At 38.3% G+C, this 19,345-nt stretch overlaps 1 protein-coding gene across 1 annotated transcript in view; it reads left to right on the forward strand.

The window, feature by feature from the left end:
* The window catches only part of LOC134227936 (limbic system-associated membrane protein), a 42,801-nt gene that overhangs the window by 14,423 nt on the left and 9,033 nt on the right, over positions 1-19,345 (forward strand). Inside the window, exon 2 of the mRNA XM_062709647.1 lies at positions 4,398-4,619. Coding sequence (XP_062565631.1) covers positions 4,433-4,619 — 187 coding nt within the window. The 5' untranslated portion in view covers positions 4,398-4,432. The remainder of the gene's footprint in view (positions 1-4,397; positions 4,620-19,345) is intronic.

Genomic DNA, 19,345 nt, shown 5'->3' on the forward strand with positions numbered 1-19,345 from the left:
ACCTCTATAACTGATGAAAGATGATATGCAAATTTTGCCGAAGAAAACTACAAAACCCCGTGCCAATGAACACCCGTCATGTCCATTTCACTCAGTTTTGCTTAAGCCAGATGTTCTCGGTTCTCCAAACTATTCTGGTGTTTGGAACAATTGGTCTACCAAGTCAACTGCGCTCGATAGCTATCCGAAATCGACCAGTCATGTCCATACAAGTCTGTAGAGCCCACGCGTATGATTTGCTGCTCAGATATACCCAAACCAGATGTTCTAGGCTCTCCAAACTGTTCTGGAATTTGGATTATTTGGTCTACCAGGTCAACTGCGGTCGATAACTATCCAAAATCGGCCAGTCATGTCCATACAAGTCCGTAGAACCTATGCGTATGATATGCAACTCAGTTATATCCTAACCAGATGTTCTAGACCCTCCAAACTATTCTGGAGTTTGTATAAATTGATCTACCAAATCAACTACGCTCGACAGCTATCCGAAATCGACCAGCCATGTGCACACAAGTCCGTAAAGCCCACGAATATGATTTGCAACTCATATATACCCATACCAGATGTTCTAGGCTCTCCAAACTGTTCTGGAGTTTGTATAAATTTATTTACCAAATCAACTGCGCTCGATAGCTATCCGAAATCGACCAGTCATGTCCATACAAGTCCGTAGAGCCCACGCGTATGATTTGCAGCTCAGATATACCCAAACCAGATGTTCTAGGCTCTTCAATGTGTTCTGGAGTTCGAATCAAATGGTCAGCGTTCTGCCAAATCACACCAAGCGCCAACTAAAAAGTACCCATTTTTCTGCCCAAGTTTTCATTTAGCAGACTTAATTGATCGCAAATCGTATCGAACGCCCCTCAACCACATAACTGAGGATCTCAAACATCGAATGCACGTATGAAATGATATGGAATGATTTTTGTTTTCCTTGCACGAGGAAATCATCAAAACATCAAAACATCAATGATCTACCATGTCAACTGCGCTCGATAGCTATCTGTATTCGACCAGGCAAGCCCATACAAGTCTTTAGAGCCCACGAGAATGATTTGCAGCTCAGATATACCCAAACCAGATGCTCTAGGCTTTACAATCTGTTCCTACAGAATTGACCCAGAAAATCCTTCCGAATTCCTTCGTTATGATCTGGTTAATCTGGTAGACAAATTTATTCAAACTTTAGAACAGTTTGGAGAACCTAGAACATATGGTTTGGGTATATCTGAGCTGCAAATCATACATTTATTTTTTTTTTATTATTTTATTTATTTATATTCATCTTCAGTGCTAACTGTACAGACTGGTTTAAAACTTATATGCTAACTTAAAATTTGCCTTAATCTAGTTTTGAATTTCTATTACTATTAAAATCGAACCAATCAATTACGTCAGGAGGTCGAAGCAACGTTCCAGCGGGTGGTTTTGCCCAAACATTGTGGAGTGTCGGACAGACTGGAAGAGCTGACGTTGGCGGCAGCGACGGGCTGGGACATGAAAGTTAACTTGCTGCAAGAGCTCAGGGCAGTCCACGTGGTTGTTTATAATGTCAAACGCAAAAACCCTCTGCAAATCTCCACGTCGTTGTCGAAGGGTTTCGAGTCGAATCAGTTGGCATCGCTCTTCGTAGTGCGGTAACCTGAAAGGATTATCCCACGGCAATCGCCTGAGGGCAAAACGAACAAAACTGCGTTGAACCCTTTCGATTCGCGTCATCTGGATTTCGTGATAGGGTGCCCACACCTGCACAGCATATTCGAGTATGCTTCGCACGAGGCAGCAATACAGGCTTTTCAGGGTGTAAACGTCATCAAAATCAGCAGCGTTCCGGCGCATGAAGCCTAGTACGGCGAAAGCCTTGGCAGTAGTCGCTACAATATGCTCATTAAAATTCAGCTTGCGGTCAAACGTAACTCCCAGGTCTTTTATGGAGCTCACACGTTCGTTTCCTCATGCCGAGTAACGAAAGTTTATCTGCGTTCTGCATTTGGTAAAACTTATTGAATTGCATTTCGACGCATTTATCTCCATACCATTTAAACAACACCAGTTGGCTATAACATCTAGATCTTGTTGCAGCGCAAGACAATCGGTCAATGATCGAATAATTCGAAATATTTTCAAATCGTCGGCGTACATGAGGCGATGAGATCGAAGTTTACAGCATAAGTCGTTCACGAAGATGATGAAAATCAGCGGCCCTAGGTGACTGCCTTGTGGCACTCCGGATGGCGTAGGATATGTATTGGATGAGACAGTGCCTAATTTAACGAAGGATGACCTACCAATCAGGTAAGAACGCAGCCAAGTGACAATCCAGTCAGGAAATCCCAAACGTTCTAATTTCTTTAAAGTTAATCCGTGAGGAACTTTATCGAAAGCCTTCGAAAAGTCGATGTAAATACTGTCAACTTGACGTTTCTTCTCCAGGTTAGAATTCAGCATGCTAGTGTAGGTCATCAGGTTTGTTACAGTTGAGCGATTTCGTACAAAGCCATGTTGGTACTCAGAGATAACAGGTTTAGCAGCCACATACATACGTTCATGAATCAGCAGTTCTAATGTTTTGGCCAGACAACTAAGAATCGAGATTGGACGATAGTTCTCAACATTATGGGAGCTACCCGCCTTATGAATTGGAGTAACTGCTGATATTTTCCACTCATCTGGGAAGACTCCTAGCGCAAGCGACATGTTGAACAAAATGCAAACCGGCAATCCTAATACGTCAGCACATCGTTGAATGAAAACAGGAGGTAGTCTATCTGGACCTGGACCTTTCGATGGATCGACAGCTCCTAATGTTTTTGAAATTTCAGCTACGGAGAATGTGGGGCGCGGGAAATTCATGTTGTATGATGGAAAAGAGTTAAGAAGGTCTGCCGAATCTGGAGGAGGATTCGAATTGTACACCGATTTGAAAAAACTTGCGAAAAGCTCAGCAGATTAAACGATATCATTTGATGTAACATCAGCAAAACTCACAGTGGACAACATCGCATGCGATTTTTTCCTGGTTTTGATGAAACGCCGGGTTCGATTTAGCTTCATTTTGTACACGGTGAACATACTCACGAAAGGTAGACGACACGAGATTTTTACACATGGGCATTACGGACTTGTATGGACATAACTGGTCGATTTTAGATAGCTATCAAGCGTATTTGACCTGATAAACCAATTGATCCAAACTCCAGAACACATTGGAGATACTAGAGTTGCAAATCATACTCGTAGGCTCTGAGGACTTGTATGGACATGACTGGTCGATTTCGGATAGCTATCGAGCGCAGTTGACTTGGTAGACCAATTTATCCAAACTCCAGAACAGTTTGGAGAGCCTAGAACATCTGGTTTGGGTATATCTGAGCTGCAAATCATACGCGTGGGCTCTACGGACTTGTATGGACATGACTGGTCGATTTCGGATAGCTATCGAGCGCAGTTGACTTGGTATACCATTTTTTCCAAACTCCAGAACAGTTTGGAGAACCGAGAACATCTGGCTTAGGCAAAACCGAGTGAAATATCGTACATATGGCCTTTACGAACTGGCATGGACATGACGGGTTTTCATTGGCACGGGTTTTCGTAGTTTTCTTCGGCAAAATTTGCATATCATCTTTCATCAGTTATAGAGGTCGTTTTGGAGTCGCTAGGGATGTCCAGAAGAAACATATTGTTCACATATAGTATAGTCAATGCTAGAATAGTATTATAAAACATTTTTGGAACCTGTAAGTGTTGTTCACATTGAAATATGTCATGTAAAGTAAATTTTACTTTATTTTTGAAAAACCATCTTTACTCACGCCCCTTTAGGGAAAAAGTGAACATCCCTGAACAACATGAGCTGAGAACCAGCTGTTTGAAAATTTAGTTCCCATGATTTTCTGATCACGGTAGTCCGCGTTAGTAATTTTATCACGGTATTCGTAGTGTTAATACGTTAAGATTGATAGCTCCAACAAAATATCTAAGAAGTACACGAATCACTTAACTCTAACGCTGATGCTAAATTCTAATTTCAATTCTATACGGCTGCACATATGTGTCAAGTTTAGAAAATTAAAAAAAAAATCTGTACTTTACTGTTTGCATCACGTGAAGAAGAAGTTTCCGACCATGACCAATGAAATGTTAAATCATAATAACTCAAAACGATAATAAGAATGCTATTTGAATGCATTCACTTTCAACGCGTGACATTTGGATGGGCAAATTCGTAATCCAACTCCAGACCTTGAATCGTCATTATTTAAATTAATGGAATGTGCTGAAGATAAACCGTCCCGTCATTCAACGTTCCATATCCAATTTCCAGCATCATGCTGGGTCGAGTGATGATACATTTCAATTCATTGTGTGTTTGTTTTTATTCTTTCCAGTTCGCAGAGAAATTCGCACCACACTTCGAACCGCGATGAATTTGATTTCCGTTAGCAGAAGCGCCAACCACGCGTCGCTCAATTGGATCACCAGCGTTGCGCTGGTGACGATCGCCATCCTTCGTTTGCCGTTTGCCCTCTGCGGTCAGCAGTTCAGAAGCGTACCCACGACCGTCAAAACGTACGAGAACGAAACCGTCCTGCTGCCGTGCTACCACAATTGTAAGCCAAATGAAATCCCAGATTTGTATTCGTCTATCAATTGAATCTTCTGCAAGAGCTAACTAACCGAAATTACCCGGGACATTCAACTGACTATGGATGGGATGGGGAATGTCAATTAGATTAGATTTGAAAGCAAATCTTGACTTCGTTATACCCACTGATATATGTACATACACTTATTTTATTTATTTAGAAGAGAACGGACGCCAAAAAGTCAGAAGTCAATCTCTCGGTACACAAGTTGTTCATTTTGATGAATCCAATTAATTCACAATGCAGATGCAAGTGTAAAGAATATATAAGAGGCAAATGATACGCAGTACGAGTACACGCAGTGCAAAACCTGGTCAAATTTATTTTAATAATATTAAGTCAGTGGACACTGCAAAATGAAAGCGAAAGTATCGGCTTCACAGTTTACCTAGGGGCATCGGGAAATAAGGACTAAAAAGAAAGGAAATAGTCCCCTCATAGCTTTTCAGCTGTCCTTAAAAAAATAAACAGAATACGGTATTCCCAACGTTTATTACTCGGACGCATTACAACAAAATTACTTAGGTTTTTCTGTACTTTTCCTTGTATCCGGCCAATTTGATTCCTGGAAAATCCGGATTTCCAGGAACATGCCCTGCATAAATGATACTGATCGTGGATTTCGGTAGCTAATCAGCAATATGGGTATCAAACTTCTTGAAATTTCATCAGTAGATTGATTTTTATTGATTTGGGTCCATCAGAAGTGCATTTGGGCATCCCAGAACAGGTTCCTCAAGGGGTCATAGGTGGCCACGAACATTGTTCAATGGAACATCAACAATAAGGGTACCAAACTTCTTGAAATTAACTTCTACGCATGTCCTTTGATCCTAGGTTCACCAGACAAGTTGACTCCGGAGTGGCCATTCTGTAACAGGTGCTCTGGGAGCCGGGGTTGGCCAAAAACATTTCTCATAGGAACCCCAACAATATGGGTATCAAACTTCTTGAAATTGTCTCAAGTGTTTATTTCTGATCTATTTGGGTTCATCAAACAAGTTCACCCCGGATTGCCAATTCAGGAATTGGTTCCCTGAGGAGTCAAGAGTGTTCATAAACATTTTCAAAGCCGCAGTTTGTTTTAAATCAATTTTTCTAGCAATGTGAGTGCAAAATCAATGCAAGGACCACTCATTGACGCCGGGTGACCAGCAGGAGACCCACAATAAGATTCCGGACACTCGGAGATATGATCGATTCCAGAAATTCTTCTAGACAGATGTGACTTTTTATAAAACGTTTGTTTTAAGATTGTCACATCAAAACCAATACATACATCCTAGGTGGCCTCCATCTGATATGTACTACGAAAGTTTGTTCTATAAATTTGCGCTTTTCTTATAAACTTTGTTCTAGAAACTTTCGCAATTCGTTTGTAATAGCAGGATAGAAGCAGAGAATTTCAGGAGGACTTCTTGGTAGCCACTCGGGATCAATGAATGATATTCGCAATCATAGGGGCGTAACTATATTGATCGATTTCTTTTTATCGATTTTATTTTTGCCTCAGGCGAAAGATGCAATCATCCTTCATTACAACCATGAACCTTCGGCAAACTACCGCAATTCACTACATTGATAAAAAGAAAACGTCGTCGAAGATAAATCGATCAATACATTTACACCCCTATGATTCTAAGCGCGAGATTGCGAATATCATTCATTGATCCGAGATCAACCAATATATCCTCATGAAAAACCGGAATTCCCGAAGCTATCGGCATTTCTTACATTTTGCTTTCAACAGCCAAAAAAGTAGAAGAGACCTATTCCGAATATTCGTCTTATAATATTATCTTCATTAATCTTTTTTTTTAATATTGTGAGCGCAAAATCGATACAAGGACCACTAATTGCTTCCGGGTAGCCACCATGCGGACCTTCGGAAGTTCCGGAACATCCGGAAAAGCGTTCAATTTTTGTTTTTTTATAGCAATCTGAATCCACTGATAATCTGTGTGAAAAAAAAATTTGTAAAAAAATGCGGACCGGAAAGCTTTTAGGGTTTTCGAGCGATGGGAAACTATAGAAAGATGTGTGGCGCAGACGCATGAATCACGAGCAGTATCAAGTGTATAAAGAAGAAAATATTGTGAATCGTATAAAATACGGCAAACTCCAGTGGGCCGGTCACATAGTGCGAATGTCGGAAGAAAGAATAGCAAAAACAATATTCACCAGAGATCCGGATAGAGGCCAGCGACTTCGTGGAAGGCCATGAACACGCTGGCTGCTGCACGCTGTTGGTTGGGCGTGACTGAACTGAACCATCCTGTTGCTCGAAGTAATGTTTGTTCATCCATCCTTTCACGTTCGGCTAAGACCGATAGGGTGTGTTAAAACCAATCGTCCACTGTACTGGAGCTCAGCTCCCCGTGGGAGGGCCTCCGTTGTTATTTCCTTTAGCCAGAAACGAAATGTTGACAATCGCCAGGATTGTCAAAAAATACCCAAGATTTTTTTTTCAATGGTTTTTAATATTTTGAAATTAAGCTCTGTGTGGAAGAAACTGCTATTTTTAGAGAAGTCGAAAAATCATAGATCCCCCCACCATCCACATAAACTGATATAGGGGCCGTTCGAAAATAACATCCTTAGTTTGAAGGGAGAAAGGGTCCAAGATATAGTGACAGTACATACGGGGGGAGGGGGTTGAAACATCTCAAAAAGTAGTGGACCTCATATCATCACCCTTACAGCAGTTAAGCTATAGAAGGCTCATTGCAAACGGCTGGCGTTGGTTGAAAAAAAAGGTCAATCACTGTACTGAAATCAAATACCTAAGAACAGTGCATTCTTTGGTTCTTCAACTATGTTTTTCGATACTTCTTATAATGGGTTACCGATGATAGCATTGTGATAAATGAAACTAAAGAATTATGTCGATAAAACAAAATTATTTATCATATTTATTCTATAAAAAAAGAGCATGAGCAGCATGAGCATGACGACCGTGCATTTCGTAGTTGCTACTCCATGATCGACCAGAACAATCGTAATTGCACAGGGAACCAATGGATGGAAGCATGGGATTTGCTCTCCAACCTCAATGTGCACAGTCCGAGAGCTCTAGTGTTTTGGATGGTCGATAACGGCGCGGGACACGTCCTCACGGTCATCGGGGATGGAAAGGAATTGATGATGCAGTCACTCGCCCACTGCAAGCCGAGAACACCTCTGCACTCGCCACGAGCTCCTGCGGAATTTTATTGGAATCTGGGGGTTAAGGTTTTATGGCAGAGGTTCGTCTTGGTTAACGGGTTGCCAATGTGATAGTAATGAAAAGGTGGTGTTGTATATTCTAATTGGATGCCGAAACGAGCTTTTTTGCTCATTTCGAATTCTAACGGTTACCTGCAAGAACTAATCAAGTTGTAGGTATAGGGGTAGAAGATGGAAACGGTATGAAAGCCCATTTCCAGTTCTAGCGATTGCTAGAACATGAGAAATATATGAAAAGATACAAAGTAGGAGGAATGGAACGGGCCTGGGATTGAACCCACGACCTCCTGCGTATGAGGCAGAAGCGGTATCCATATGACCACCAAGCCCGTTTATATTTATTCTATAAAAAAAAGATTGGTATTATTAATTTTTTTAGATTATCACCAATTGAGGAGTGATTTTGGATATAATTATCGTCGATTGGGTTGTGGATTATCGATCGTTTCAGCTCCTCAAAATGCCCATGGTAAGGAGAACATTCAACAATACAGCACTGTGCAGGATTGCTGGTAAACTATATTATATGTCTTGCGGCCTTATCTGCAATGAATAATGACTGATTGTGAAATGCAATAACACATTTTGCACATACAAAATTAACCTGGGTGATAAAACCTTGACTGACACTTCAGTGAAATTGAATTACTGAATAATGTCAAATAGATTGTACAAAAAGCATCAAATGTTTAATACCAAAATCCCAGGATTCAATCCTCCCATACAAAGTGGAAAAAGACAATGCATGCCTGGATTGGGATCGTTTACTTTACGTGATTGGGATTGGTCTCTCTACCATTTTTTGAATCTCAGCAGCTCCCAGAGTGTGATTTTTTGAAGACTGTTGGCCACTCCTTTGGATTTCCTAGAACCTCAGAAGAACCACATTGTGGCTATCCGTTTAGACTGCATCAATTATGCTCTCACATTTCTCAACAAGCGATTTCTAAAAACTCACAACTTTCTAGGACGACTTAAAAAATTGGCACATCTTTGAAAGTTCCGAAGCTTGCGGATGCTCACCTAACGGCCACACGGTTTCAATGAATGATCCTTGAATTGATTTTGATCGCAGACAGCTACAAAAAAAGTTGCAGCTTTCTAGGGCAAGTTACTAGAATAGATTACCTTTTCGGCTATTCCGGAGCTTCTGGAGCAACACTTAGTGACCTCCCGGGGCCAACGTTTGGTTCTTGCCAGCGATGTTAGAAAATCGCTTCTAGCGACCAACGAACATGTACACAGCTTATGTGAGATCTATTAGCATCATCGTCAGTAAGCGATGCTTTTGCGCTCTCCACTTTTATTCGTGCGGAGCGTTTCGGGTAGTGAGTTACCATGATCTCAAGAGAGCAAGATACACGTAAATCTGTGTCGTCTACGCTCACAGCTTGTAACTCACGCGATTCAACGTTTATTGCGAGAGCACGCAAAAAGCCGTTACTCTCAATGTGTACAGTTGTAGACATCAAATTAATCGGAACATGTACAACTTACGATCGAATGGAATCGAATCACGATCATTGCTGCAATGATCGTGATTCTTCCTTTCAAATCGGACATGTGCTTTCGCTAGGGGCTGCCCGTTCACATGCGGAACATGCCGTTCGTATGTTTTTTACGGTGCAAATATAAGAAAACACGTAGGCGCGCGTTGAAAATACGCGGACATAAATACTCGCCGGTGGAATTCAGGATGCGCGTCCGCGTGACTCCTGCGTATAGTCTTTAACAGCTTAAACTGACATTTAAAAAATTCAAACATTCTTCTATTAGTTGCATAAACTAAATGACGGTTATAAAGTTGTTAAAATAGTGAAACATAGAGAGTCTATTTCCCGATACTTTTCTTATCCCGGGAAAAGATTAAAAACATAGTTTTCAATTCCCTCCAAGACCGCGAAGCGAAATACTTCCCAAATAAGCCTAAATTCAGGTTAAAAATACTGCTTGGTCCGGGAAATCACGGGATTTTTTTTGTAATAAAAAGCAAAACTGAATCCTGATAAGGGATCTTTTTAATAGCAAAAATTCGTTGCTGAAAACAATTTGGAATGTTCATGAGTTTGGTGCAAATTTGTTCTCGTGACGTATTACTGAACAATAGTTTGCATTGTGCTTTAAACGAATCACACTATATGTCACAAATTGCAACACCAGCATACAGCAATGTCAAATGAACCGGTGCCAGCGAAAGTGGCACATAAACCATTTTTGTCAAAGCAAAGATCTGGTATGGGAATGACGAAATAGTAGTTTGTGCAACAAGTTGCAAAAAGATGATTTTTTTCAGCACGAGTTGTACGTTTATCCAACGAGGCTTACTTGGTTTACTGCCGTTTAAAATATGTTCATAAATGAACATGTACCACTTTTACTGGCAACGATTTTCGGCTTCTGTTGCATTTTGTTCCCATTAATAGTGGTACATGTCCATTTTGTTCAAACAAACTTGAAATTTGTCAAGAAACTTCGCATATTTCTCATTACTACCTTTAGGCACACCAGTCATAACTCGTTGGTACAGTTGAATTGCTGAAAATAGCTAATTCGAATTTTATTTTTGAGGTTTTTGGAAAAATGCGTCTCCTGTAAAATTTACTCAATGTAACATGTACCACTTTCGCTGGCACCGGTTCAAATAATTCAATTCCCAGTTTTCATTCAAAGTTATTACGAGGCCTTCCCCCTTAAAAAATTTGAATTTGTTGCAATTGTTTAATCGATTTAACAAGTCTTATGAGGAATATATTTGTTCAAGGATATTAACATCCATTTTTGGTACATCCAATTTGCAAAGGCAGAGGGCATCGATGCATTTCAACTTGTTTTACACAGCTATGCGATCTGTGGCTGAGTTTTGCAAAACACAAAAAAGTTCACTTTTGGAAACGCAGGTCCAGCCAGCACGACGGAAACAATTTACAAAATATTTTTTAGCTCAACGGGTAAGACATAAGCAACTAAAACAGAGCGAGAAGCTCTTCAACCGCGTTTAGTATTTTCAAAAGGCTGGTCGGCAAATTTTAATTTTTTACCGGTGGCGCTGTATAAATTTCTACCGACTTGTTGTGCCGTTCAGCATTTTATGGATTTCATGATTTATTCAGCAAAAATAAATAAAAGTCATAATAATCAACAGAATTTGTTACCGAGACTCGGGAATTTATTACTGACAAACGTTGTTGGTCTACTAACAAAATGGAATTTCAGTAAAAAAGAAATTTTCCAGTTGAAACTCGGCATACAAAATACCGAACATTGAAACGCTGGTTAAGTGTATATACATTTTTCAAATCAAAATCTTCCACATAATGTACATTTTCACATCTGAGTTTCAAAGCATTGTAAATTAAGTGCCCATTCCGCTCGAGCTCATTACCATTATTTTTCCTTCAAAAATTTGTAAAAATATTTGAAAAACACGAGAAAAAAATCTGCTAGAACATACCTATCAGAAAACAATTCTCGGATAATTCGAGTAAAAAATCGAAAGGGAGGGACAAAAGTTGAAAATAATTTCAATCAACGAACTTGTTGCTTTAAGTGAAAGAATTAAACTATATTTTTCACATTGTTTTACAAATTAAGATCACAGATTTTACGTTCTTAACGTTTTTACTAATTTTGAAGGTTGCTTTAAAATGATCCTCTCTTTAAGACAAGCCAATTACCGAGGAATAACCCTCCTTAATTCGGCGTACAAAATTATGTCCAGAATTCTGTTCAACAGATTGAGACCGCTTGAAAAGTCCATCGTCGGTGAATACTAGACAGGGTTTCATGAGAGCCGAACAACGACGGCTTACTGGTAATACTTGCTGGAAACAGAAGTATATTACGGACTTATAGGATATTTTCTCCAATAACATGCTCGTATATTAATAATGGCATTCGCAAAAGAACAATTTCGGCATCATTTGTGTCCTTTTTGCTTTTTCATGCTGTTAGCAAAAAAAAATCCCAGATCCCAATTAGCATAGCACCTAGTTCGCACTTAAATTGAAAGCTACTCAGGAAGAATTTTGCTTTCAAATTTTAAAGACATTGCTTCTTCCCACGTCAATAGTTTGAAGATTTTAAAAAGTATCTAACTATCGAAGTTTTCAAAACTACAGGAAATTTCGCTGCAATAAGAAATAAAATGGGAACAAAGTACACATAATGTTAAATAATTAGTTGAGGGGCTTCAACGTACAGTGCACAAAATTAAGCAAGCGCGCTCAACGTCCCGCGTGTAGTCATGCAAAGAAAACAGAAAGACACTCACGCTCTAGGGGCAAATAGTTGTCACGATTCGTTCGTAGGTAGAACGGCTAGAGTAACTCATTTCTCAGAGTCTCAATCTTGCAATATTTTGTTTTGTGCGAGTGTCCAAGGTAATAACACTAAATCGTGAAAGATGGGAACTCAATGTTGTTCGTAAATTGTACAGATCGCGATCTGTACAGTTTAGGATAAACGTCGAATCGGATCATGTTCGTCCGATTTCCATCGCTGGTTCTTGCGATGATATTGCTCTCATTTTGATGCATGAATCGTTTTGTGAAACAGTAGAGTAGAGTGGGGCAAGAGTGCGCGTGGGGTAAGAGTACGTTTTCGATTTTTTGAAGTAATAAAAAAAGATAAACTAGCAGCACTGCATCAGTTTGACAGGTATTCTGGCCAACTATTATCATGTGTAATTGTAAACGATTTGAATAAACAACAAGGGAGATATGGAGTTAGATAACTTTTTGGTCATTTTGCTAAAAATAATTTGATTTCCGCAACTAGTATTTCATTACCATATATACGTTCAATCAGGTGAACATTATACCATTTCAATAACCTATTGTATAGAGTACTTTATGGTACAGAACACCAATCCGGTTACTTTTCCAAGAAGTCAAAACCATTACTTGAATAATTTTTGGGACTGTGGGGTAAAAGTACGCAGGAACCGGTGGGGCAAGAGTACGCATATGAATCTTCAAGTTATGAAGTCAAACCCGTATCTCCGGCCGAAATAAGACTTCTTCCAAAGCGTAAAGATTCACAACTATGAAAAAAGGGACAGAATTCGAATTTATCACAAGTTTTTAGGATAAGTTGAAGTAATTCGGTGTTAGAAAGGAATTAGCGAACAAAGCAATGAAGCGAAATAATGAAATTGTATTAGGACTTGTTGTACACCTAAACATAGTACGAAAACACAATTTCATCTAAATGATAATTTCATTCAATCAAAAGAAACATTCATAAATTACGCAACGTTTAGCTGGGAGGGGTTGCGAGATATGTGACGATCCATATAATTTTTGGAGGATTCATACAAATAGTGTAAGTAAGGGGGGGGGGGGTTGGTGATGAAATAGCCAAATTTTACGTTACGTGATTGGTGGACTCTCTTTAAGGAAAATGCCTTTGTATACGCCACGCGGAACCTGATAAATATTTTTACCTCTGTAGTTTTTTGTATATATAAAAAACAATGGTTGTTCGAATGAAAGTGCACATTTTTAGGACCCCCTCCCCCTTTAAGAGTTACGTAATCTTTAAACATTCCGTAATATATGCTCATTAAACATCAATTAAATGTTATTAACTTTTATTTGTGTTAATATATACTTAAAGCTCATGATTGGATAAATGCGTACTCTTACCCTACCCGATGCGCACTTTTACCCCACCGGTGGGGTAAGAGTGCGTTCCCAGCCAACACAAAATCGCATATGCTAGCGGATAAGTGTACAAGGTGGAGGCGATATAGGCGCATTCCTCCATTTGACTGCGTGCAAAATGCACGTATATGGCCTCCACTTTGTACACTTATTCGCTATGATATACGATCTTGTGTTTGCTGGGTTGTTCACTTGTCTTGCAATAAGGGTTCTACTGAAACCATAACATAAAGGAAGAGTATATGAATCATCGACACTGATTTGATATGCAGAAGCTTGCTTCATAAGGGCCACATGATCGATTGAAAACTAAGTGCGTACTCTTGCCCCACTCTACTCTATGGATTACGAGGATGAATTTAAAAAAACTGGACCTTTTCTCTGAATGTTCCAGAGTTCCCAGAGGACCATTTAGCGGAGTTTTGCTCTCACATTCATACCAAACCACTGTATTCTAGGACGATTTTCAAAAATTTGTCTTTCCGTGGATTTTCAGTGCCACTTGATGACTAATCGTACCCAAGTAACATTCATACAGCTCTTTGGCATTCGATGTTATTTATTGTGGTTTTATTATGGCAATTGGCTTGCTCTCCAGTTTTGATAAAGCATTTACCACGCATGAATTATGATCCATCTTCAAGCTGTTGCCAAAACATTTTGTGGCAGGTTATAAATTCCGAATACTATGAAGTTTTAAATATGAATTTATTAGAGCAGCCCTTGCCTTGATTAAACCTGTCTGGGAAGTATCATTAAAACTGTTTGGCGTTTGTTTTATTTGTCATTATGAAATACTTCTTAAACTCGTTTTGTAACTATAAAAGTTACTTTCAGCTTTACATTAGATCAATTGGCATTTGTGCTTGCTTCATAAAGAGTCTTATAAAATCCAAATTCTGCAGCTCTGAAAAAAAAATCAAAACCAAAAAAGTGGGAAAGTGAAGACGAGTAGTAAGAACTGAATCTTTCATTTTTTTCAAAAGAAATAGCTCTGAAACATCACCACAGCTTGCTTACTCATAATATGCATGCAGACAAATTTTCAGCTTTAATTATCACCTTGATATATAAATTTTCATTCCTAAAATCGCGAGGTGACAAATTTTTAAGAATGAAAGATAGAAGGAAAACACGGTGCGTAGACCCGCTCCAGTCACTATAAAAAAATACACTTTTTCCATTAACGGTGGCACGGAAACATTTATTTATGTGTCCGACTGATAAAACGCCGTCACCACTAGTGGAGTACTTCATGTTTTACTTACGTGTATCAATGATCAATTTGAATTCTTTACCCGTAACTTCTATCCATGCCTTCTATTTTTTTTTGTTTGGTAAACTTGAACTGTCAAATTTACTCTAGTTATGATCACCATATATGTCGAAAAATAATCATTCAGCATTTGTAACAGTCATTCAAACCTTCATACATGCCCTATCTAAATATTATGATTTTATGGTTGATTTAATCGAAGCAAAACAATGTGAATAAATAGATGGCGAAAAATCATCTCGGATGCCATCGCCATATTTTTTCACTACAGATTAGGAGAGAATTTGAAATAAAATATCTATTAGTACTGCATTACATTTATGATTTTATATGACATTTTATAAACAAATCAGCTGCAAATAATAAAACAAATTAATAATATGCAATTACCAGATTTTTGTTTTTGTAAACAGATAAGTGCAAATTTAACATACATTTATTTTTCGAAAAATATTTTTTAAAACGGGGTTTACTGAGAGCGCATCAGTTATATCGGAGTTTCGCACCATATGATGCAATAAATCTCATTTGGCACCAAAAATTGAAGCACCACACATCAAATCTGCTTCGAATATTTTTCTCGATGATTATAAATATTTCATTTCAATATTTGATTATGGCATTTCATGGATTCATGTACAATAAACTTTAATTTATTTTGTTGGGACTGAACGTATTTTATTATTTCATGTGAATGTTTGCATAAAGCTAGATCTAGAGATCTCCGCAGGGACCAAGATTAAATGGCTTAAAAAGGGTTTTAAATGGTGCCAACTGTTTTTTATAATGGTTTACAAATATATTACGAAAGGTTTTTGGTGCCTGATTCGTATTTGTGTTCAGTCATATTCCGATCTTGAAACCCGTCTTGCATTTACCCTTCAAAACCATTTCAAGAGTGGGCCAACTAGGCAGATACTACTCTTCAAGAGGTTGTGGTGTAAGCGATGAAGAATAAAATGCCTTGACTATGGTTTTATTGTTGTAGGATTCAAATACTCTTGCAGTAAATCATAAATCTAAAAATGTTACTTGGGGTAGTCAATGTGTTGTTCATACAATGATTTTACTCTCACAATGCTACAACAAGTACAGGTAAACTTCGATATAACGTACATATCGATTTCAAAGTTGTACGTTATATCGAAGCATGAGTAATCGTCCTTATTTTACACTACTTAAATGTTGTACTATCATGTACTATATGGGCGAATATTAATGTTTTTACATAAGGCTCAGCTAGCAGTGTGAAACAGCTTTTCTTGTGCACAATTCCTACAAACTTGTTCGTTACTAAGGAAAATGACCCGAAAAATTGAATTCTTCATTTTATATCTATATAAAGCACAGGAAATAAGAAGCTAAGAGGCACAGGAAACACAAGGCTTGATTTTCGTTGCACCGTTTGCATGAATATTCATTTATTGAGTATCCGCTATCTCAAGTGGATTCAAACTAGGGCACGATGGGGCACGTGACTCGCCAAATTAAATATGTACACTGAAATTTTAATATATACCTAATCCGATATCACGCCAATTTTGATCAATTTTATTTGAAATTTCCGATGGATATTCTAGAGAAGTTCCGGAATAAAAGTCTGGAGAAATATAGGTTTTTTTCATTGGAAATTTCTTTGATATTTTTTTCAGAGATTCCATTAGGAATTCTTTTTTTTTGTTTTCAATAAAACCATACAAATTACTTGAATTCTATCCAATATTTTCTTGGATGTACTTTCCAGAAATTTTAATACTTCCTTGAAGGTATTTCCAATCGAATGTTTGAAGAAATTTTTGATGGAATTTTCAACGAAATAGTCAAAGATTTCCTAAAGGAAAAAATCCAAATGGTATTTCCAAACTATTTCCCAAGGGAATTCCTAAAAAATCGAAAGAATTTTCCGAAGGATTTTCTGCTGGTGTTACCGAAAAACATTCTAAAGGAATTTCTTCGGAAATGTTTAAGGAATTTCTGGAAATTCTGAAGAAAATTCCAGAGGAATTTCCAAAGAAATTTCTGAAAGAGTTGCTGAAAAAACTGAGGAATATCCTAAGTAATTCCCTGCAGAAAATTCTGAAAGATTTGCTGGAAAAAATTCGAAAGGAATTTCTGGAGGATTTTTTAGAAAATCCAGATTTTTTTTTAATTTTTATTAACGTCTTTTTTAATTTATAAATTTAATTTTATGCTAACAGGAATTTCTGAAGAAATTTCTTAAGGTATTTGTGAAAGATAGGGATTTCCGGTAGAATTCCTGAAGGAACTCTTAAATGAATTCCTAAAAAAAATCAAAAAAAAAATCGGAAAAATTCCAAAGCGAATTTTCAAAGCCTTAAAAATTTTCCGAAAGAATTTGTAAAGGAATTCCAGAATGAATCTCCATAGGAATTTTCGAGGGAATATCCGAAAGAATTACTAAAATATTTTCCGTAGATATTTCCAAAGGAGTTTCGGAAGGTATTTCCGGAGAATGTTTAAAAGTAATTCGTGAATATATTTAAAAATGAATGATTCGAAGAATTTCCGAAAGGGGGAAGTTTTGAATTCCTAAGGAACTCCTGAGGTAGTTTCTGAAGTAATTCTTAAAATTCATTCTTTCAATTTTCGAAGAAAAATTGAGGAGAAATTTAAAAATGATTTTTAGATTTATCTCCGAAGTTGTTTTCGGAGGATTTTTGAAAGAAATCCCTGGAATAATTTCTGAAGGAAATGTTTAAGCAATGCCCAAAGAAATTCTTGGAGAAATCTGAGAATGTCGGAATTTCTTTCAGGAGCGCAATTTAAAAATCTTTCAGGAATTTGTAATTATCGGGTAAGTATGCCCAGCGCTATGCCGAGACTCCCTGAACCAATGGCCTCAGGGTCGGCACGCCCGCCTCAAGCAACTTGCGGACAGGAAATTCTCGCAATCAAATGCAGGGAAAACCACAGAACTTCACTTTATTCACTTCTGTTTACAGCCCCTCTTCCTGGCTCATTCCATTTCTTCTCTTCCTCTTCTTCATTCCTTCCTTCTATGGCTGACGACCCGGCAGCGAGCAACTCTGTTCACTGCGGGTTTACCAGTGGTATCGCGTGGAGATCTTCCTCGCTCCTTGCTTCGTTGCAACTCGACCAATAAAAAGGCTGAACGACTATCAGCGGAAACAATGCCGGATTAGTCCGACTACGGAACCAGGGAATGACGGCGGTTCTTGCTGGGGTTTTCAACCCAAACACAGTGGGGTTGTCCTCAACGCCTGCTCTTGTTCCACACACTTTCTTCTCTACTCTTTAACTTCCAACTTTAGTAACTTTGTAACATCCGTTCGCTTCGAAATTCTTTGGAATAGTGACCGCATCCCAGGGTCATGACCTCCTTTTCCAGGTTAGTCACCTCGTCTCATAGTATCGACCCAATTACGCCACCCCTTAATGACTACTTAACGAAGCTGCTTCTAGCCCTCTGGATGTTGGGTTGGAGGACTATGGTGAGTGGTTGGATGCGGTCTTATAGGGTGGTGGAGGCTTATGCACCAATTGTGGCCAGTACTGAAATTTCTCAATGAGAGATGTCACGCGATGTTTACATATCTGCGCCTTTCAATATCTATAGAACGCGAAGGATGAATGGCATGCTTAAAAAATCTCAAAAAATATTTGTCACGTGATAGGGCATGAAAGTGGGCAATATCTGCTTTATTGTTGTGTTTAGGCCGTTACAAATACTTAATTAACTTTTTGTCCTACTGGTCTCCGAAAGGTCAAGGGGGGGGGGGGGGAATAATAAAAAATAAATATTAAAATGAAAAAAAATCAAAAAACTCCTCGGATTTGTTAAAGATTGTTTTGAAAATCTTCAAAATTATCCGAATTTTATTTTGTTGCCCCCTCAAAATATGATTTTTTGGCAAAAAAAATCCGAGAGGGGGGGAGAGAAAATAGTTTTTAAATATTTGTATCGGCCTTATTACCACTTTCAACCCGGTGAATTAAAGGAATATGATGAATTTATCGACTAGTCACTATTCTTTGCATATATCTATTAAAATAATTTAGAAATTTTAATTTTAAAATAAAGCACAACATCCTTTCACGACTCTGCCTTTCATACGAAATTGAACAAAGAACCCACGATTCTTTTTTTTGGTTGCCTGAAATAGAAAAAGGCGCTTTGCTCTCTGTCTTATGACGATCACGACTTATTCCAGTACTGGTTGTGACACTATTTTTCATTTTTTTTCCTATTATGGAATATCCCATTGTTTTCTGGTTCAAAGGACGTGGAAAATTAAGTCAAAGTAATCTTTATAATTATAAGAAAATTATTTTGAGCTTTTTAGTGGAATGTCTTTACTTGTCATAAGACGAGTTAATACAATCCCATTGAATTCCACCACTTAATTGTATCTTGACAGATACGTATTTAGACCTCAACAGTAAGGCCGTCTTCAGTGTCTCGTACTCGACTCGACTTACTTAGTCGAGTCGAGTACGAGTCACTGAAGACGGCCTTACTGTTGAGGTCGAAATACGTATCTGTC

This window comes from Armigeres subalbatus, chromosome 3 (assembly GCF_024139115.2).
Source record: "Armigeres subalbatus isolate Guangzhou_Male chromosome 3, GZ_Asu_2, whole genome shotgun sequence".
In the NCBI taxonomy this organism is placed as follows: Eukaryota; Metazoa; Arthropoda; class Insecta; order Diptera; family Culicidae; genus Armigeres; species Armigeres subalbatus.